Source organism: Seriola dumerili, unplaced genomic scaffold (assembly GCF_002260705.1).
Source record: "Seriola dumerili isolate Sdu_G_001 unplaced genomic scaffold, Sdu_1.0 BDQW01000036.1, whole genome shotgun sequence".
Lineage (NCBI taxonomy): Eukaryota > Metazoa > Chordata > Actinopteri > Carangiformes > Carangidae > Seriola > Seriola dumerili.
Genome location: NW_019174291.1, coordinates 3,636,911 through 3,660,312, shown reverse-complemented (window position 1 = coordinate 3,660,312; position 23,402 = coordinate 3,636,911). Strand labels below are relative to the sequence as shown.

The 23,402-nt window shown below is 42.5% G+C and overlaps 1 protein-coding gene across 1 annotated transcript in view; it reads left to right on the top strand.

Moving 5' to 3' along the window:
• The window catches only part of LOC111216794 (apolipoprotein B receptor-like), a 35,526-nt gene that overhangs the window by 5,745 nt on the left and 6,379 nt on the right, over positions 1-23,402 (top strand). Inside the window, exon 2 of the mRNA XM_022738409.1 lies at positions 20,982-22,551. Within this exon, the coding sequence (XP_022594130.1) occupies positions 21,174-22,551 (1,378 nt within the window). The 5' untranslated portion in view covers positions 20,982-21,173. The remainder of the gene's footprint in view (positions 1-20,981; positions 22,552-23,402) is intronic.

The following is a 23,402-nucleotide window of genomic DNA, read 5'->3' as shown; positions in this document are numbered from 1 at the left end:
TTGAAATTAATAGATTGCAACGATATGGTTAATTTGTCTTAACTGTGCTGGTTGTTTGTTTCTTTAAAATCATTGGCTGGACATTATAGTTCCTGCTTTCACCACCAACATCGACACCTCTCTCCAGTTAGCAAAGACAACAGCGCTCAGATGACGTGCACGGTTCAGATGCTGCACAGCAGATTATTTGACCAGGAAATAAAATATGAAAAAAAAAAAAAAAAACCTCTGCTGGAAAGACTTAGAAGATAACATCAAATCGGTATTAAGCTACACAGACAGATAACGTGGCCATGGATAAAATATTTAGCTGGCTTTCCAAATCAGCCTTTTCCCCCCATTGCTATGTGTGTGTGTGTGTGTGTTTCCCCCCCAAATCCTAACTGGCATGCCTGTTCGCTGTGGAAAACAGGGTCAGGCTGGAGAAAAAAGAGAAAGAGAGAGCGAGCACATGATGGGCAGATAAAGGCTTGTCTGTGTCTGAGGGAGAAGAGAGCGAGGAGGATGAGAGGCGGAGGAGGAGGAGGGCAGCGTGATGAAGGGGTCTCTCTGTTGAAGGAGGGAGTTGCGGCTCTATAGAAGGCTCCCATGGCGGACAGAAACAAGGCATTTAGTCTGTGAGTCGGCCTCTGTAACGCCATAATAGGCTCTTATAATGATGCCACTATGGACAGGGAGGAGAAAAAAAGAAAACACAGAATGTCCCTTTAAACTGGGGGCTTGTTGTGAGGAATGCCTATAGTGAGATGGAGGTGGATGAGCTGCTGAGCGAGAGGAAGACTGACGTGGGTCGGAGAGTTTAGGGCCTGAACAAACACGGATTCTGTTGGAACCTGACACGAGTCTGAACCACTGACACCTGAGTTTTCACTGAGATCCTGACTCGGTAAAACACAACATGCTGTGTGTGTTAAATCTTTTTTCCTCTCCACTGTCGCCAAGTGCTGCTCATTGAGTGAACTGTTGGGTTTCTCTCTAGGGTCTTGACCTGACCCTGTAAAGTGCCTTGAACATTTAAACTGGGGGCTTCATTTTAAGGGTGTGTATGACTGGATTGTTGCAGAAGTGACAAATTCAAAGCATAAGATTGACTATTGTTTTGTTTCTCAGGTTTAAGACTGTAGAAACCAGAGGTGGATGTTCAGGTAATATGGGCTGTTCCAGAAAGAAAGAACGCGCATGCTGGGAATTAAGGTGGCTTTCTGGAAACAGAGAATGGTGGAGGTTAGGTCAGCACAAAGATCTGCTTGATAATACATCGCCTCTTCCAGTCGCCCACAGTTTCAGTCGTCCAGCCAATTTTCAAACTGTAGATGTTGTTATTTTGTTTTAGTTCTGGAGATTTTCCTGCAGCCTTAGTTCCACAGAAAGGAGCTTGAAAGTAAAAAATCCCCAAACATCTGGAAGCTTCAATAAGCAAGATGAATGTTTGAGATGACATGTTGGAACAATAAAGACATTATCTTCAATTGTTATGCAACTATCACTCTGCAATTATGTCACTATACAAACCCATTTTGAAAGGCCAATCCACTGTTCCCCTCCTGACCACAGCACCATCATTACAAACCTAGCTGGTGAACTGCAGCTGCCCATCACTCTGAGCTTTAAATTCATTTAGATAGTTGCAGAAATGGCCAGTAAACTGAAGCAGTTCCGGTATTTATTTATTTATTTATCTGTTGTGCAAATGAGGTCAGTTGTGTTTGAAATGAAAATATGTCACTAGTCTAATTCAGCTGATTTTATTTCTTCACACAGTGAAACCTACATTTGGTTCAGAAACTCCTGCATCTGTAAATTCACATCGCTGATGTCCCAGATCCCATATCCCAGATGTTCCTGTTATAATCAACCCATAGGATTACTTAATGAGGCAGTTATATGATAAATAGCATGATGTTCCATTCTGACCTGACCCGACCTGACCTCATCATCTTCACCAAGTAAAAACATTTGTTCAAAACTGTAAAAATGCAAAGAAGAGTTTTTTGGGCTGTTGTTGTTAATTAAGCAACTTATGATCATCAATATATGTCCGAATTTTATTGAAACAATCAACAACAGCTGTAACAATAATGAATAGTTGTTAATAGTTAATAGTTGTTAGCCTGGTAACAGCCACAAAATCAAACCAATCAATTTTGTGCTTTGAGCTTTTGCTCTTCCCATCCCATCCAGACGTGTCCTGAAGGAATCAATACAAAGCTGCTATCAGCCAACAGCTGTAAGATGAATGAGTATGGATGTTGAGGGACAGGGATAGTTATCCTGCCCAGCTGGAGCGTCGATGTAAAAACAGTGTCTGTAGGTGTGTGGGCTCAGCTGGCCTGTGTTCTGTTATCCGGCGGGTCTGGGAGCAGCGCTGACAGCCAACATAGATACTTCTACCGCTGCCACTTACTACTTAACATTTTCATTTTCACCCTGCCCAACCAAAAGAGAGAACATAACGAGGCACTCGTTATATTACATTTTCTAGCAAATAGTGAGTTTGTTCATGGAGGAAACTTCAGCTTCTCATGAAAAACTCAGTGGAACCTATATGAGCATCAGACTGAGGAAAAGCTTTCATTCTGACTTCAATCCTATTCGGCTTCTACAAGATCCAATGACGGCTAGACTCAGATCCACCTCTGCCTGAGCACTATGACACCTTATACTTGTTGCAGTTGACTGGCAACTAGTAAACTTTCTATTACTGTAACCTCCATTAGAGTTCCTTTTTAATAGAGAGATAGAAGTTACAGAAGCACCCAGCGGGCAGAGCAATTCATCAAATACAGCTTTGCACTTTGCCCGCCTTGGACACAAATGTGTAGACCTGACCTGCTCAGGTTTGGCTGTTTTTGTTTGTGGGTCAGGGTCTCACAATCAGACCAACAGCTTTGTCCTCACAGAAAACAGATTTCTCTGACAATAAAGCAAAGCCGAGTTCTGAACAAGATGCTGGTGTGATTACAGATCTGTGCATCCTTGTTTCATCTGGACACACAGGTTGTTCTTGGTCTTCAACATCTTTGATGAAACGGTGGTTCTGTTTCGTTAAAATATGCATGCAAATTATTGCCTGCCTGTAGGTGATGGCCGTGGCCACACAGGCTGAAAACTTCTTTTCCATGGGCCACCACACACATTTTCATGCATGGTATAAAAGCAATACCAGTTGTCATAAGTTTATGTGGAGACAAGTTTTTTTTTTTGGCATGTCCACAAAGCTGATGTGGTGTATTTTTAGCGTTCTGAGAAATCCTTAGTCACTTTTTTACTTCACATTTTCAGCTATGGAAAATCTGCCGCTGTTATTTCTGTGTTGAGCATCGTTGCTGCTGCTGAGCGAGTGAACGTGCAGGATACTCTCTAAAATGGATGCAGACGCAGACATCTGATGTGCACTTGAGTCTGTTTATTCTACAGTGGGCTTCTTCATAGGCAGATGTGTTCACACGTGTAGCCTGGCATGTATGGTTCATGTACATCGTACAGACTGCATGTGGAAATGGGAAGGGTAAGCTAACTCGCGTGAGTGAGTGAGAGTATTTGGTGGCTTACTGGAGACAGACAGTGACAGCTAGCCTGTCAACTAAAGCAGCAAAAACCTTGTTTTTACTTATTCAGACTACAGCAAGGACCCAATCAGATTTGATTTGGTCAGATTTCTTCATGCTGTTAAGATGTGCGGCTGATGTGTTGTCCTGCTCTGGTGTGTGCGTGTGTGTGTGTGTGTGTGTGTTTACCACATATCTTCCTTCACATGTGAACCTATGTGAGAGCTTTGCGTGCAGCCTCTCCTGAGCCCTCTGATGGATTTAACAGGCTTAAATCAAGTGTCATGTAATTTGAAACTTTATTGCTCCCTGCAGGGAAATCCTCTTTCCACTTGACCCTCTGCTCTCAGCGGCTCAAAGGTTGGAGGTGAAGGTCAGCTCCAAAGTGCAGGTGTAGGGTTCTAAAGCTGGGAGGATGGTGCAGGTGTTTGTTGGCTGAAGGTTTATATCATCACTTGAAGCTGCTGTCACTTTTTGACCAGTTGTGACCAAACTTTTTTTGAATAGCAGCAATTGTCATGGTGATTTTATTTTTCGGTCTGGGACACCTATCTTTCTCGATCCATGAAAAGCTGCAAGCCAAGTTGCTTTTGCTGATCGCTCTGAGTTTAGTTATCTTGAGCAGATCAGGTTCGGTCATCTTGGACTCCTGCTTTGAGCTTTAATTACACTGACAAGTCTTTACATTGCCTGCTGACAGTCACTGTTGGTGACTGCTGACTATCTGGAAGACACGCATGCTGGAAACTATTAGCTGTCATGTCACCAATATCTATACTATTGTATAGCACAGATATACTGTATGTGGATTCATTTGGTGATTTTGACATTCATTCTATTTTCATATGTTTAAAATGTCATAATACAAGACTAAGTGTCCACAGTCATGCTAGTGGATCTGTGAGGCTGTAGGCAGGCACAGTGGAGCTACATGCTAATGTCAGCATGCTAAAATGCTGATGTTTAGCTAGTATGATGTTTACCATGTTCACCAACTTGCATGCACGCATTCTAGCTTATGCTAATTAGCACTAAACACAAAGTATAGCTGAGGCTGATAGTTTTGCAGGTTTATTCATTTATTTTTTTATTTTTTTATTTGGACACCCATTAGCCACTGCCAAGGTAGCATCTACTCGTCCTGGGGTTGAGTCAAGTAAAAATTACATCATAATGCAAAACAATAATGTAAATCAAAGACAGAAGTATTTGGTCATAAGCCAAAACTTGCACAATATAAAGTAAAAGGGATCACCAAAGTCAGGAGGACTTTCTCTGGAAACCATGACTGTGCAAAACTTTGTGTGGTGACAGATTTATCCTGTAGAGGCCTTAAACATCTGTACCAATTTCCATGGCAATCTATCTGATAGATGTTGACTGACCAACCATTAAAATGCAGGTAAATTTTGATTATGAGACTTTTCATCTATAGGTCAAACTGTTTTATACAGTAACTTGTAGGACCAAAAACATACTGAGAAACTATTTATTATTATTTGCAGTTGAAGAAAATTACAATATTATACTTGGATGATGTGTTTTTAAATGCACTTTGAGATGTGGTTTTCATGGTGATCTCTGCAACCAAATGTTTGTATTGTACTATTCTTCTTCCTTTCCAAAAAAATGCACAGCTTCATTTTTCTTTCTTTCTTTCCCTGAATAATCAGGAACAAACACTCTGCTGTGAACCAGCACACAGAAATCTTGCTCACCATTTCTTTTTTGTTGAAGGAACTGAGTTGAAAATAAATGGACCCTAACAGTGTTGCACATGAAAGCTTTTCCAGAGCACCCCCTCCCAACCCTGCCCCTGATGCAAAACTACGACAGCAGGGATAATTAGGGAATTGTATTTTGAAAATATAGGTCTGCATGGTAATGAGGGCACAACCGCAAAAAAAAAACTTAAATTCAGCTCAAACTGTTGGAGAGCTGCAGAGAAGACAAGTGGCTTTGAGGCAGATATTGAGAAAAGAATTTACTACTGTCTGTGGATTAAAAACAGATCACACACACCCTGTTCAGTCTCCACAGGGCCATGACATCTGCAGTCATGGAATAACAGCAACTTATAATACTACTAAAGAAAGATCACAGAGAACAACAAAGTCTGACTCCGATTCACTGTGTTTTGACACGTACAGGTTTAACAATTCTTTTCCTTATAATCTACCAATTTGGTTCATTCATTTGGTTTATAAAATGTCACAAAAAGTTAGTTTTGTTCATTTAAAGTGGAATCTCAAAGATTTTCATTTAAATAAATGTCTGTCTTGTCATGTCTGCATGAAACACAAGTTGACTTTTATTATGTAGTAGTCACAGGAAATGAAATGTGTTAGCGCATTTAGCATTTACCGCTGTTATTCATCAAAAGTGTGTCTACAAAACAACGGTCAGTTTCTTTATTAAAGTTAAAAACAGTTTGATCTGTGAGCTGTTGTATTAAACCACATTTACTGTGACCACCAGTAACTACAGGTGTCACCACATCAACCAGGACTGAAATCTTTGAGATTGTCACTTTAAAGGGGGAGCAATTATGTTCATCTCCAGCTCTATATTTTTATTCAGGGACTCCACTAGAGCAGCTTTGCATGTTTCTCAGTTCACTACAAGCCCTTATTTCTCTCAAACTGCCTCTCATGCAGCCCCTCAGTTGAGCCTCTGCCTGAAACTGGCAATATTAGCCTCCTAAAAAGCCTACTTTCTTTTGATTGGCCAAACGTTTGAAAGCCTACCGAGGGGCAGCGCACCATAGTAAAAACCAGCGTCTTTTCAACATGGCGTCAGACTAAAACTAACCAAACTCTTCCAGGTCTCTGCTCTAGCTAGCTTTGTGTGACGGCGTGCCAAACTAGCTGGTAGGCGATCATGGAGGGCCGCAGGGATGATGTATTTTTGTAGACCAACCCAAAAGTTAGCATCACCCTGGTCCCCTCTACAAAAAGTCAGTGGGATTTTTCTATGTCTTTTGGATTATTAGAGAAAATAAACAACGGTTTCTGATCCTAACAGGTTTAGTTCAGCAGGATCATCTTCACTAATGAACATCACTTTATGATGTTTGAAATACAATCAGCTGAAGTAAAAAGCTCATGTCAGGCTATAAAACAAACTACACCACGGTCACGACTTCAGCGTCACCACCACTAAACGTCAACTTGTAGTTTGATTTAACTCTGACCTCTCCTACAAAAGCCTTTCCTCTTAGAAAGGTAGTAACGCTTTGTAAAAGGGTGATTACGTTTAATGTCTCCAACATCCTCTGTAATCTCAATTAGCCACTTGTTAGCAACCATAAAACAAACTTGTAAAAGTAAAAAAAAAAAAAAATCATTCTTGGGGTATACGTCTTGAGCTTGTGCTAACCACAGACCTTATTTGAGTCATCTAACCAAAAACCCATTCAGCAAACCCAGACACTTTAGAACGAGGGACCCTGAGGTGCTAAAATGCTAACTTGTTCTGGGTTTTAGGATTCATTCCTGCAGCACTCTGCTATGTGACTGTGTTACATAATGACATGGACAGGTTAGGATGAAAAACCTGGAATACAACAAGGCGTTTCAGGTACTTCAGGAGCAGGGTTTTCTGTGGGAGAAAAAAACATTCTTTGCCATGGCTGTGTAACTCAGCAGACCTTTTACACAAAAAGCTATTTAACACATAAAAGGAAAAGGGGGAAACTCAAAAAGCATAACATGAGCAATATAACACTCCATAACCCAAAGTTATTCAGTTAATCAATAATCACATTCAGGAAGATGGAGCCAAAATGCTTTATATGATTTATTGATTATCAAAACTGTTGTAGATCAATTTTCTGTCCATCAACTAATCAATTAATCACATAACTGTAGCAGTTCCACATATACATTTGAAACAAATATATTGTATTACACAGATAACACTTTTATGTTCTGTTATTTAGTCAATGTTCTCAAACCAAAGCACTGCGGGAGCTTTTCTGAAACCGACCCTGAGACTGACGTCCACTTTGTCTCTCGAAAAATTGTGTAAAAGCCAGATGATGCTTTCTGGATCTCCGTGGCCAGGACAGCATCATCACATTCATTTCGTCATCTACGTCTGCAAGGGACAATATGCACAGAGAAACAAGCGTGAACACGTCCATTTTAGATCATATCAGGCTCTAAGAGCTCCAGTATTGTTTCTGTTGAAAGACTGCATAATTTAAAGGACCAGTCTGGAAATATTCTACGTCAAGAAAAGACCAAAACCAACATTGTTCTTGCGTCCCTCTGTACTCTCTGACTCTCTCACCCTTTGTGTGGCTCTTAGCCCCGAGCCGCAGCAGGAATAGTGCATCTGTGGGCCACTATTTCCCGCTGCAGATTAACCCACATTGAGGGTTAGTGTGAGTATTTCTGCAGCTGGAAGGTGTGTGTGTGTGTGTGTGTGGCACTGAGTCAAAATGAACTACCGTGTGTGTGTTCATGGTGATGAAGGAACACGTCACCCAGTGCAATAGTCTGGCTCACCGATGTGTTTTAGTTTTTGAAGCTCTATGGCTCAGAGGGAAGATATATCACACACACACACACACACTCACTTTTTGGTTTTAACTATTTCATGGGAATTATTGACATAAAAAAAAAATACAGATCATAAATCACTGAATTTAAAACATAAAGGGAGGTTGGTGGATATAAAAGTGACAGTCATGGAGGGCAACTCTCAGATCCACTCACTGACAAACAGCCACTATAGAGACGGAGAGCGGCTGAGTGATGTGTCGTCCTGTGGGCTGAATCCAGTTTAAATTGGCCGCTCTCCTAGCTTTGGATTAGACCTGGGCTTAATACCTTTACACTAAAAGGCCTGTCCGTTCCCTCCGAGGGCAATCTGCTGCAGGAACACACCAGGCTTTAATCCACAGCAACAACAACAACAACAACAGTTTATCGGGCTGAAGCTCACCAAGGCAGATCACACCACGCGAGGCTGTGCTGCATGTCAACGCAGCCCAGTCCAGTGGACACCTCATATCTGATGGAATCAATGTATGAAAATAAATGGGAGCTAAAACTGAAAGGAGAGGAAAAACAAACGTTGAAATTATTTCCCAATGAGGACATTTTCTGGCAGCCATCTTTGTTTGGCTGAAATAAGAAGCAGGCTGTGAATGATTTCAATTTCTGTAACCAAGACTGGTGCCAATAAGATGAGTTGATTGACAACTGGCAGATTGAATCAACAACGTTTTTGATAACTGATTAGCAAAATGTCAGACATTCTGTAGTCCCAGTTTTATCTCTGGGTTTTGGTCGGACAAAAGAAGACGTGTGAAGACCTTGAAGTCTGCACACTTGTAATGGAGGTGTGTTTTTATGATTTCCTGGTTGACAGGGCTGCAAACTACAACTAGTTTAATAATTCATAAGATGTTTCGTCCACAAAACGTCTCGAATTTGAGACAAAATTCCTTTCAAATCAACAAAGATATTGTTTGAGTTTACGATGATATAAAACAGTCCTCACATTGGGAGAATGTCTGGCAGGTTTTGCAGAATAAACCAACCAACCAACCAACCAACTAATCAATTAATTGACAAATCATTTCAACCCTAACATCAGAGTCTGAATGATTATTGAAAGAATAAGCATCAGATTATCAGATAAGGAAACTAATAGTTAGTTGCAGCTCAAAGAGACTATGAGGACGTTACCTTGAGCATTCGACTTCAGATAGTTTCTCTAAACAGCATCAATGACATCAACACACAGAGGTCAGATATGAACCATCAACTCCAGCTACGGAGGTTGATCTAATAACTCCAGGACCAGAAGCTGAGGCTACACAAGCAGAGTGGTGTTAGTGCTAAACTGAACCTTCAGGTGCAGCTTCACATTGCAACTTCACGTCCACAACAACGTGTGTGTAATTAACCTCTCACTTTTCTTTTTCAACAAAATACATTTCTGCAGTTTCCACCTCACCTGTTTCCACCGGTATTTTCTCTGTGAACTCATCTTCTGTCTTCACTGAGAAAACCATTTCCTGGATCAATCAAGTGGAGCATCAGTTTGATACAGAGCATTATTTTTGCTTTGATTTGATTGTCTGACAGTCAGCAGGGACAAACTCTACAGAAGTCAAGGAACAGGGATGTAATCAGATGTAATCAGGTCATCAAAGAATCATGTTTAGATACATGTAATAAACATCTGGGGGAGGGGGTTAGTCAACTGGATGCATCATATCTGCCCTAGCGAAGGAAGTGTGGACTGACTGACTGACTGACTGACTGACTGTGTGGTAGCTTACAGTCCTGTCAGAAATCAGTTAACAAGAATCAACAACAAGCAGACAGCTGCTGTGATTGTGTGTGTAGGTGTGTGTGTTTGTGTGTGTTCCACCGCTGTATGTGAGATTCAGTCCTCCACATGAAGCTGCAGCAGGTGGAGAACTGGTCAGTTTGTCCGTCTGAGAGCCGGGTTTCTCCCTCTGTGATATCTTGCAGACACTTTGGCCTCGAGCCAGGGAACAATTGATTAGATTTTTATAGTGATCTGGATCTGGGATTTTGTTGTGCAGCTATAAAAGTAAAGGCGGCTTTGGTTTCAATTTATTCAGCAATGTTTTCAGCATTGACAGATGCATTTTATCCTAAACAGAAGAATATGAAATATTCAATATATAAACAGAAATATGACTGAAGTGTGCGGATGTGACAGTGAGCTGGATCTTTGCTGGTTTGTCTCCTCAGTGTTAAATGTGATATCTCTACTGATCTGAAGTCAGATTTCGGTCTTCAGCCACTGGAGCTAAATTGAAATGACCAAATGTGTCCTGAGCCAGAGTCTTATTCCTCCAGTAGGACCAAAATGGAGCAATCAGATCTGAATTAAATCAAAGCACAGCAACTGATTTTCTCCCCACAAAAGTTTGTGAAACTTTGTGACTAATAGTAAAACAATGGACTGCATTAGAATATGATCCTGGTGCAACTAAGAGCAGATGATTATATATTATATTTTCCCATTTATAGATGCAGAAAGGTTGATCTAAAAAAATCTGCAATATGAAGAAATCCATTGGCCTGATAAATGAATGAAATACTACAGAAGTGTAATGCATTCAGTTGAGAACAAAAATCAGAAAAAACAGGATTTTTTTTAAAAAGCTCTGTTTTCCTGAATTAAAAAGATATTTATCTCATTAATTCAGAAAAACAGCAGAATGTTTTTTTCTGAAGTGAATGCATTATGCTTCCGTAAAATACAAAAGTCTGCTGAGTCCAAAATGTAAGACCTGTCCAGGTCTGTATTTCTTTACAACTTTATGTTGGATTTACAAAAACAAAGGCCTAACCAGACATTTTTATCCTGAAGCCGACAGTAGAATAGAAGCTGCTGACATCCAGCCGCTGTAGATCAGAGGAACTGGTGATGCGGGTTGTAAAATCCACATGTCAGACAACAATATGTCCACAAAGCCGATTTACACCCCAGCTCATTGTGTAGTTTGTTCAGTTTACAGGTTTGCTGATGTGGTGTCCCTGTGATCAATGAATCAGTGAGACGAGGTTGTACAAGGTGCCATCCGACCGTGACTGAAGTGTCTCTACCTGTTCTGAATGTCCACACTCAGAGGTGACGGGTAACGCCTGCAGTCGTGGCGTCCTCCTGGCGGCGTCTCACCTGATCTCTCTGCAAGGAATCTGTCATTTTCGTTGCGTGTCATTGCGTCTTTTTTAACTCAACACAATGAGTTGTACAAATGCGGCGCACACTTTTGGACAGTCTCTCCTCAAAGACGTTCATGGTTGTGGAGTGAAAAATGAAGAGTTTGAGATTGATTTCACACCTTCATGGGTTTCCTGTTGCAGAAAGTGCCGCGAACTCTTGATGTCCTAAAGCGACGTTCAGATGCTGTTAAAGAATCAAATGAAGTGCATGTCGGCTCTTTGAGGAGCATCTGAAACCCCCCACGTCTCTCCGACAATGAAATCAAAGTTTCTGCCTCCCACAAATGTTTTAACTGTACTAAAACCGACAGCAACAACAGGTTTGACTTTAAACCTGAGCATGCGTATTCCAGATAGCAAAAGTGATATGTGGAACGGGTGTCTTTCATACATGAAAATGACAGACACCCTAAATGTATTCTACATGTCCAATATCAAAATCCTATCAAACATATAAATGGAATGGAGATAGAAGCTTGTAATCCTGAGAACTCACCTTCGGTTCTATCACACAAAATATGAAACGAAGCTAAGATATTCAAACAGTTTACTCATAATTTGTTTTAATACATGACAGTAGCGATGTAACAGATTGTCTAAAAGTAGAAAGTTCAATTGAATGTGTTCGATGACATTTTTATGGCTTTTATTTCTTGTTTTATGATGAATCATCTTTTTATTCACAAAATGCATTGCAGGTTAAGCATAAAGGTCAGTGCTAAATATTTGTCCCGTGCAGAGGCCAGTTAGATATAGGACCCATCAGTTTAAGTTTCCTTTAGGTTAGACAGAAGTAAATGTAGCAGGTCAGTGTAAAGGCAGGATTAGGTTTTCTTCCATTCCAGGAATGTTGACTCTGGTGATCTTTCTCCTTTTTGGGAGGAAAAAGATGGATGCATGACTGAAATAAAGCTTTATTGTGCAATTAAGACCCCATCAATTAAAATGTAGACTAATTACCTTTAAAGCATTAGGTGGCTAGCACGCTAGTGTGCTAACAGTGAAAATAAACTGTAAAACAACTGAAAAAAGACTGCACTTGCACTGCTGCCCTCCTCATTCTTATAAACCTCGTGCTACAGGACATTTTCTCATCTCCACTCAGTTTTCTCCTTTTTGTGCCACAGTGAGGTCATACGACAGAGAAGTACAACCTGATTGGTCGCCTTATGTGCGTTCTAAGTGCTGATTTGCCCAGATGTACAACCTTATAAAACCCAGTAAGAGTTCAATTTGTGAGATAGAACTTTTTTTTTTTACCTCAATAAGAAGTCCAGAAATGCATTAAACTTGAAAAAAAAACACCTCACATGATGTTTATAGGTTGTCACAGAAATTTGACAAAATGGTCAGATGGAACCTTTTCATTCTAAGGGGATGATGCCGATATATGTGTAGGACTTGATGACAAACATTACTAACTGAGATTTTAATTGAATTTAAATGCATTTTGTGTTTAAAAATGATTTTGTCACATCGATTTTCTGCAAAGCAAATTCAGCTTCCCCCGATGTGTCTTAATTAGACTCGGATTTGGTCAGATTTAGTGCATCATGCTAATTAAAGCGCTGTTGGTCCTGGGAAGCAGACTCAGATCGAGTCTCTGGTGTCGTCGTTCCTCTGGTCACAGGATCACCGTCTGGCTGCTGTGAAACACCTGATTAGAAGCCGCTCCGTTTATACACCGTACGAATGAATGGGACTCGCTCTCGTCTCAGTCCAGACACGGTCTGCGCTCCGCGTAGAGCCTCCGTCCATGAGGTCACAGGTTCAATTCCCACAGCAGCAGCAGCAACTGTGTCCCGCGTGTCCTGTCCCGGAGCGAGACGGCGGTTTCTTTATCGCTGCAAATCCATCGGCTTCGTGACTGAAATGTTAAAGTGTGAACGCTCTGACTTGGACCGGAACAGTTCTCCTCCAGGCCTGCCTTCATTTAACATGACTGATGTTCTTTAATACAAAATGCTGCAGACACTTGGTGTTCAGGGCTCAATATTTCAAAAGCATGACGCTATATATCACCTGAAATGCCACCTTCAGTGGTATTTCCATACATTAAGGCTTCTTCTGTGTCACTGTGGCCGCAGCATGTAAACTCTTCTGTAAGAACAAGAAGGCTCAGATCAGCCAGTGCCCTCTTCAAATATAGTTTGGAATGATTTATAAGTCAACTTGAAATATATATTTGTGCTCAACAATTAAATGAAATTGAATGAAAGCTTATCAGTTGATTGATAATACTCTCTGCTCCTTTGTATTTTTTTTGTTTTAAAATTTGCAAATGTGTATTTTAGAGAAGCAGGAAGCAGGAAGTGTGTCAGCACCTGTCAGTGTCGAGGTGCTGAGTGTCACCGTCACGCTGACAAACTGGGAGACTGACAGTTTGGAGCAGCAGTTTGTTTTGATACGGATCATTTTCGTGCAATATCATGTGATATATGGGCCATTCCTTGGCAAAGTTCTCTGGGGGGGGGGCAGTAAAGCAAATGGAGGTCACAAGTCACAAGTTCTTCAAATGTAGACAGTCTTAACTTGAGGAAAGACATCAGGTAATTGAAGGATTTGGAATGCAGATGATATATGAAGAGCATCAATTAGTAATCTGAGGAATAATAAACAGTTGACCGTTAAATAAGTAAGAGAGAAAAGTAATGCCCTCCTGCTTTCTGTCATAGCAGCATGAAACTTTAACAGTTCTGACCGATAAGATCTTAATGCAGAAAAAAAACAAACACATTGTGCTCTCTAACCCTTCAAACTGCCCATACTGTGTCACCCACACCTCCACAAGACGCTGCCTCTCCCACATTTCTTATTCAGCCTTGGAACACTGGCACATCTGCACCACAAAGGGTTAAAGTGAGGGAGCATGAGTTGTGCGTTTGTGTGTGAATGCAGTGGCTGAGGATTTTGAGTCCACGTTGATAGCAGGAAGGTGTGAAGAGGAAGGCTATTATCGCAGTGTGAAGTGGGAAACAGTGATTGGCCACTCTGCCACTTCCCCATTGACCCCCATTATAGCTGCATTAACAGGCATCCGGGGGGATTAGATTGTCATCACATTGTGAAAACACATGCAGCTAGAAATGCACCCAGGAGGCACCGGAGCCTCTCACATAATGACAAAGTTTTCTGCAGCGGAAGCTGTTTGCCTCCAAAACTTTCAAACTTTCTGAAGTAAACAGAGTAAATCTGTGAAGACGGTGATTGACGAGACATTATCATCTGTCCAATGCAGTGAAATATTCAAGACATTTCCTCTGATCCTGCGGTTCAGATGTGGAGCTCTGGCTCGTAGCTCATTGAGCCACAGATTCAGTTAAAGTTTCTCTCTTTACACATGTAAACCTGCACCAACTAAAGCAAAGCAGCACCAGTGGCTTTCAGTACAGTTGCAAAATGGAAGCTGATCTTGTTCTTACTTGTAGCTGCTGTTTTCTTTGTGTTTTCCAGGTTTACAGCGTGTGCCACCTGCATGCTAAAATAAAATATTGTTCCCAGAAATGATGCTTATATACCACTAAATGGTTGTGTCTGTTTGGAGGGAACACAGATGCTCTTTCACTGTGTGAGCTGTTACATTTTGGAAGGGCACAGGAGATGATAGGAACATGGACAGGGTGGGAGGTGGGTTTATAGAGCTCAGGGATTAGACACATGAGAGCAGCATCACACATGTTGCCTTTACTTCACCTTCACAAAAAACTAAATTCTACATTTGAACACTGCAACTGCCTTCGCTGTTCCTCGGTGCAGAGTCAGTAGTCCGCTTCCTGCATTCCCAGTGTACCTGAATGGTCATGTGATATGTGTTTTGAGGTGTGATTGTATGGACGGAGAGATTATCTCTGGTACGGTCGTCTGGACCGAGATCGTTTTTGTGGATTCATCCTTTGCTGCTGCTGCGCAGATGAATGCGGCTATCAACAACCAAATGCTTGATTTTAAAGATTTTAAAAATGTATTTCTGTTTTTCTGTCCAAGCAGCACATAAACAAGCAGCCGTCCAAGTATGAGTTAGGAAGGTATTTGATTTTTAGGGTGATACCTGGTTGATGTACACTTTGTAAAAACCACAAGCCTCACTGCTCCATCTGTGTTAGGATCCCAACATCACTGCAGCAGCACCGTTTTTTTTTTATTTTATAACCAGAGTGTTGACAAAAAAGGAATAGAAGAAGTTTTGAAGGGGAGAGAAAATCTAGTTTGTGCCAGCGTAAATGTGACTGAGGCCACAGTGATTCAGACTGTTGGAGAGCCATCTCTAAAGACTTACTTTTTCAGAAGAGCAGCTTCTTCAACAGGTTAGATCTGGGGAGGAGCTTCTGGCATCTGTTCACCTGTTTTACATTAGTGACACGGTGTGACCTCGTTTGTTCTTCTCCTTTTCAAAATGTGACTTGAGAGCGAGCTGAAGGGAATGACTGCTCTCTGTTCTAATGATTGAAAAGAGATGAGTTCAGGACTGAAGACAGACAGACAGGACAAACAGAGAGATACAATAAGACGAAGAGACAGACAGAGAAAGATCATGAAAGAGAGAAAGAGAGATGAGCAATAGAGAGCGAAAACAAAAAAAATAAGTCAGAATGAATGCGACACAGATGGGAGGAAGGTGAATGAAAGAATTAAAATGAAAGGGAGAGAGAGAGAGGGGCATGAACAACATCATGAAAGAGAAACAACAAAGACAGACAGACCAGAAAAGAAAGAAAGACTGAGAGGAATAAAGAACAGTAAAAGAGGCAGACAAGGGAGGTAAAACAAGACAGACAGAGGTAAAGGAGGCAGACAGAGAGAAACAGAAGAGAGGAAGAAGAAGACAGATAAAAAGAAAGAAGAAAAGCGATGAAAAGGAAGGAGACGGACGAGAGGAAAAACCAGACAGTGTCACAGACAGACAGAGCTGGAGAGCGAAAGGCAGAGACAGAGAGACGATTCGCAATCAGCTCATGTCTGCACCACTCCTCCTCTTCCGTCCATCCTCAACACCTTCTTCTTCTTCTTCCTCCCACCCCTCCCACCATTTTGTCGTTCCCCTCTGTCTGATGCTGTTCCAACACCTCAGGGCTTCAGCCTCACATCCACCATCCAACACACTAATGCTCCTCTGCTGCAGCAGCAGCGTAATCAGCCGCCAAGAAAAAAAAAAATCAAGCCAAAATAAAGAGAAACTGAAACAAAGGCGGCCACAGTGGAGCTCTGTCTCGTGTGGCAACATGAGAATCTGCTCCACACCCACATTTATTAATATTATAACATCTGCTTAAAGCCAGTGTGTTGAGGACTTTTATTCTTCGGTGAATCACTGTTAGATTAATCCTTAAATCCTGGATTAATGACTGTAAACCACCGAATCAATGGCTGGGATGATCAGTTACAGCTGTATTATCTGAGCTACGTTTTCTCAGACTGCATTTCCCATCAGCCCCATTGTTTCTTGTGCCACCTGTCCACTCCCTGAAACCTTTGGCTGAATCCAAGCGTTCGGTTTTCTCCACTCTATAGATCTGTACTGGAACAGAGAGTCGACCTGAAACCAAGTAGCTGTGAAACGGAGCTCCTTCCTCTGGCTGCTCTCTGTAGTACCTGAGGATGCCCATAGCCTCTTCTATGCCGCTGCCCTTCTTCCAGTTATTAGCGGGACTAGTGCTAACAGTTGTTTCTCAGCACTGGAATGATACATCTGTGTATCTTTGTTGCTGTTTCAGAAAGTCAGCCAAGCACAGCGCAAATCGCATCCTGTCTAAAAGCCCCATTATTTGATAAAGTCATAAGGTGAACATTGGACAGGTGCAAGGGGAGGGGCTTTCAGATGATGCTAGATCACCTGCACCTGGAGCATATTGGTGCCACGATTGATTTTGGGCTGTCCACATCCACAATTCATCAGGTCGAGAGGGGGCCTTGCACGGTTAAGAAGTCCCATCTTTGCACATTTCATTACTCGATGTAATGACAGCAAACACTTCAGCTGAGTTAAAACCGAGTCAGACTTTGAAAAGATTACAGCTGAGGAGTAAGGAGACTAATGACTGCATTTTTATCACTGACAATTTCAGATCATTTCAAACAAATAACAGCAAAAAAAAGATGAGAGTAGAGAATGTTGTAATCAAATAAACCAGAGCAGAACATTAGAGAGCAGACTCTACTGTTCTATGTGAAGTATGTTGATGAACATCAGTGGCTGAATTATTAATAAGCAGAATGTTAGATCCAGAGCTTTGTAATCTCTGTTCAAATTCAGCTGCTAGAGTGAGTTTCCAAGCGGTCTGAGCAAGCCTGTCGCTGCACCAATGAACGCTGTTGATCATCTGTTGTGACTGCAAACACAAACTCATTATATGTATATGTGGACCCAAAGAGTCCAACATATGTTAAAGAAGCCACTGATGTAGTGGACCCTGGAAGAGAAATCATTCTATTACAGCAGGAAAACAAAGTGCGAACAACTGCAGGAGGCCAAACACACGTGTTCGCTTCGTCGTCACTGAGACTAACTCATGTCCATTTTCAACCTACTGAATAACACTTTGATTCTAATAGTGCCTGATAAATAAAAGCGTGTAGCTGTCTGTGTGTGTGTTTCTATCTTTAGGCTACTAGAAGGCAGAGTAAATGAGCTGAGTGCGTCAGAGCTAACAGGCTACCAGTGATTTAAAGCTCAGAGTAGTAAACAAGAGTCAGTGCAACACTCAGGCGGGAGAAAGCTCCATGTGGTCAGCAGCCTGGCAGCAACATCACCACTCAGTAAACCTGTCAGTGACAGCGTTAACCGGCGCTTTAGGTCAACGGTCACTCATGCTGCAGGAGAGTCAAAGAGCTCGCCAGGTCGTTCTCACCTGCAGGACTGATATTTGCAAGTCAGACTGATCACATGTCACAGTTTGTTTGCCATAAAGTTCATAAAACATTTTCCTATTCAACAACAGCAGTGCCAAAAAATGAGGTGCGTGCTCATTGCAGTGAATCTGACACAGAGTGATGTTTTATTGCTTTGCAGCAAATGGACAATCCTGCATTTATTTTGTTTGTTTTACCACAGTGGAATGCCATCTAAAGCAATATTAAATACATAAATGAATAAATACAGCTATGAAATGAATCCTGAAATAATTAAATTAGGTAATAAATGTAGATAGATAAATATATACATTTAAATATAAATTGCATAAGTGAGTCAATAAATAAATACCTATATAAATGAGTAAATAAATGAATAAATTAGCAGTTTACATTTTTCCACACACATTTTTCCAGGCTGTTGTCTGCCTTAACATGGCTGTGCTGTTAACACAGTCACTGAGTATACTAACCAGCCAGCCAGTCTGTCAGTGGAACAATCAGTAAATCAGTCAGTCACCTAACTTCGAGAGATAATAGGAGTAAGTCATCCAATCAGTCAGTAAGTCAGTCAGCCATCCCGTCTCCCAGGCAGCGAAGCAGCCAGTATAGCCAGCGAGCCAATATGGCAGCCAGTCAACCAGCAAGTCATCCAGTCGGTCAGTCAGTTGTGGCAACAACACAGTGAGATTATCTGGAGCATGTGATGTATGTGTTTACACCTCGCTCTCTCTCTGTCTATCTGAATGTGCTTTCCTCCCTCGCTCGCCCCTGTGTGCGGCTGTCTCTCCACCTGAGTGCCTCTCTGTCTGCATCTCTCTGCCTCCTTCAGTCTGACTCACTCTCTCACCTTCTCCTCTGAGAGAGTGTGACTGTGTTCACTAAACGTCTGGACGCTCCACAGTTTCTCACTGTTGAAAGTCGGCTACTCCGCATGGGTGTGTGACTCATAGTGTGTGATTCATTGATCTGCTGATTCATTCATTAAATTCTCTACAGGTGTTACAACCAAGGAGTGTTTAAAGGACAACAAAGTCCATGTGCAGACCCACACCAACAAGCTGTTCCTACTAACATGTACTGCGTGTGTATCAAAGTCTGATATATCTAATTCCTCATGAGCCATTAAGCTCCACTGTTTCCACAAACTATTCAAACTCATCAATGAGCCTCACTGTTGCACTGGTTGGCATGTTCCCTCAGCACCATGAACAAACACACTGTAGTTTATTCTGACTCAATCCCACACACACCATCCTGCTGCCAAAATACTCACTAAAGCACCAAATGTGAATCCGCTGATGAAAATAGTCCCCAACAAATGCATTATTTGCTCCTGTTTGGGTAACCTGAACCACAAGAGCAACAAGAGCATTTAGTGGATGAGTGTAGAAAATGCATAAACTCACAAACACGCTTCAAACCCATCAGTGCTGTCATCAGTTCTTCATATTTTCAACAGCTAAAGAACCCGTTCTCAGCAAGGAAAACTTCTCTTTGTCTTTGGTAGTCTAGAACCAAGAACCATGACGTCAGGGGCTCAAACTTTGTGACCACTGTGTTTGAAAAACCAGAGCTAATGTAGCATCGAGTCTCCCCAATCCAAAGAAGAAAACCAGAGCTTTTCAGTATGGACATAAAATCAAAGCAAAACACTTGAGACAATGTAGTCTGCCATTGTTGTTGTTGTGCTTGGAGCTAGTGTTGCTGGGTAAGCAGAGATGTATACGGATGAATACAGTGATGTATACAGATGATGCCACTAAGGAAAAGCAAGCCAGTTCTTAGAAGCTTCACAAATAAAACCAATTTCAAAACTGGCACAAGCAGCAGCCCAGAACTAACGCGAGGTTAATGGTGGAGAGGGGTAAAAGAGTAGGATACTATTCAGCCTTTCAAAACAATTGTGTAATGTCCTCTGTAGGTCTAGATGATCTTTCAATTCTGAAAAAAATAACCCTGTTGATGTCACAGTGATATCATCAGGGTGGGCTTGGAGACTACATATTTTTAACAGAAAGCTTACAAATGTATGCCTTATGGGAAATGTAGGATTCACTGTTTTCAGAACTAGATCCTCATTTGGGACAACACTAAGATGCTTCAGTACTATTAATGGTGAGGCCAGATCTATATACACCAGTGTTTGTGACTGACTGCCTGAGTGATATAGTTAAGTGATCAAGTTACACCTTTGGTTAGCTGGCCAAGTGTTGGAGTTTCCTCATTGGCCGGTAAATGTGATCAGTTTTATTGTGAATTCAGCTGTACTAAAATACGGAGAGGAGGAGATGTCAATTGTTTACAGTTTAACTACATCCTCAAGTTTGCACATTGATGACCAAGTTGCTTAAATAACATGTTTGAGCTGGATGAGACTGTCAAACAAAAAATGATTTTAAATACGTGGACAACTATCAGCTCAGGGCTGTTGAAATTAATGCTGCAGCTGATGAAAGTGAAGCAGCCAACTCCTGACAGTATAAACAGCTTTAAGGATCCAAGGCCGTCTCACTGCTGCCGTCTGCTGCAAGGTTTGCATCCCCAAAACCTCCATTCTGCCATTTCAATTAAAAAGAAAAAGGAGGAGTGTGTGTCCCACATCAGATCACAAATGAATTTTGGAAGTGTGACTGATTAGGAAACATCATAATTGCATTGCATTTCCCACTGAGATTCTCTATTATGTTACTCTTCATTCCCCATTCACTGCACAGTCTAGACCAGACTAATTGAGTGTCTATGGTGTTGATTCAAACTATCAACCATCTGTGCCTCTTCCTCTCTCTCTCTCCCTCTGCCCATTTTCTAATCCCTCTTTCCTCACCCCTGCCACCCCACCCCCACCCCCTGTCTCCCTCTACAGGAGTTTTGAGGACTAGTAGGATGCTGAGTATCTTTTCTCCTTGCCACTGTTCTCCACCCTGCTCTCCATGACCTGAGAGCGCCACCACAGCGGGAGGAACGAAACACCAGAGAGAGAGAGGAAGAGGAGGGCAGAAGGTCCAGGAAGGAAGGAACACACTTTTTGTTGTTATTGTTTGTTTTCCTTTCTGAAATGGCGGCGACGGAGGCCAACGCTGCACCAGTAGTCCAGGAAGACGGGAAAACCCCTGAGAGCAAGCCGACAGAGGCGGAGCAACCAGCTAAAAATGCCAACGCAAATTCAGAGACTGTCAACAGTGAGGTTGTCGATAAAGATGGCACTGCTGTCAACAGTGAGGTGGTCGATAACAAAGAGACTGTGAATAATGACACTGCGCCGCCAGCGGCGGCGGCTGCAGACACTGAAGAGGGAGGAGAAGCAGCAAGTGGGGAGGTAGCACCTCCTCAGAGCTCAGAAAATGCCTCTTCTACTGAACCCAAGACCTCATTCCTGGACTCGTTCCTCAACAAGAGCGGCCTGGGGAAGGTGATGGGAGGACGGAAGAAGAAAGAGCAGAGCACAGGTGCAGGAGGAGAGGAGAACGCAACTGAGGGTGGGGAGAAAGAGGGAGAGAAAGGAGAGGAGGCCGCAGCAACTGAGGGAGGAGCAGAGGGAGGTGCAGAAGGAGAGGCTGCGATAGAGAAAGCTCCAGAAAATGGAGAGAAGGAAGAGGAGAAGAAAGCAGAGAAGGGCAAACCGGCGGAGGCTAAATCCACGGTTAGAGATCTGATCAGGAAACCCGTGGCGAGGATCTTCTCCCATCGCAGCACTGAGAAGAAGGACGGCACTGCTGCAGAGCCCCAGAAACAAATCAAAGTTCGGTCCAGGTCTCTGGACCGGCTGGAAGATCCCGAAGCACTTAACACCACCGCAGACTCCACCATAGAGGAGGTGGGAGCAGCAGGAGAAGCGGAGGGAGGTGCAGAGGGAGAGCAGAAAGCTTCATCCTCCTCGGCAACCACCAAGCACATGAAGCGCTGGCACTCCTTCAAGAAGCTCATGGCTCAGAAGGCGCACAAGAAGAGCGGGGGAGGAGGAGAGGATGGGAAGGAGGACGGAGTGGACGGAGAAGGAGGCGGTGGAGACTCCTCCACGCTGGACTCCAAGGAGTCGGGGCAGAAGAGGTGGAAGCTGAAACGTTCCTGGACCTTCCAGGGCCTGAAGAGGGACCCGTCCATGGTCGGTATCAGCGGCAAGGCCAAGAGCTCCGACAAAGAGTCTGCTGACAACGCCAAGCCAGAGGAGGCGGCAGCAGGAGGAGAGGAGGGGGGAGAGGAGGCCAAGGCAGAGGGAGGCGAGGAGAAGGAGAAGGCAGAGGGAGATGAGGAGAAGGAGAAGGCGGAGGGAGGTGAGGAGGAGAAGGCGGCGACAGCAGGAGGTGGGACGGTGACGCAACATGCCAACGAGATCTGGACCTCTTTCAAGAAGCGTGTTATCCCCAAGTCCAAACGGGCCAACACAGAGTGCGCCCCCAGCGGGGAGGAGGACGCCGCTGCAGCTGCCACCTCAGGTGAGAGGACTCAAAAAGTCAAACAAATAAACCACAAAGCTATAATGTCTAAGTTATAATGATGAGATTCAAATCCAGGTCCTTGTCACATCTCACACCTTTCATTTGTACCATTGAGGTAAATTTGATTGTTGATTTAAATGGGGAGATTAAGGTAGGTATAGGGGTTATATTCCAGTATAGTATTTTATTATTGTGTTAATATTATTATTATTATTTTTATTATTGTATTTCATCCCATCCTCTACAGCTGTGCTGTGATACCCAGCCAGTTTGGCTTGTGACCCTGAATCAGTGTTTGGTTGGTGCCATTTGTCATCTCGACGTTTTTAATATTTCCACCAAATCCTCTTTACATTTCTCAGATGGCTTCCTTTAAATAACTGTTAGAAGTCCGTATGTTGCAAAAAGTGAGAGGTGCAAAAAATGACAAATTTGTGTGGCAGAGTTATGCTTTTCCTTCTTTCCTGGAGGATTAATCAGCCCACATCACCCTGATTTATCCTTTGGCCCTTTAGATGGATGGATGGATGGATAGATAGACAATTTTATCTCATGGTAGCAGTGTTTGTTTTAAGAAGCAGTTAGGCAGTTTGAAATCATCAGACATCCATTTATGTAACAAAGAAAGCTTGTTGTTCAGTATCATAGTGGTTCCACATGGACACCATTATAACATTCAGGCTTAGAGGCTGATAGCGTGTTTGCTCCCTGTCCAGGGAGCGCAGACAGAAGTCAGTGGCTTGCTAACTCTGGAGGAGGTAATGTAATTGAACATTCTCCCAAATGAAATATTCAACGTCTGATGTGAAATTCAAATCACACTGTAGCTTCAGTCAACAGTAAAGACT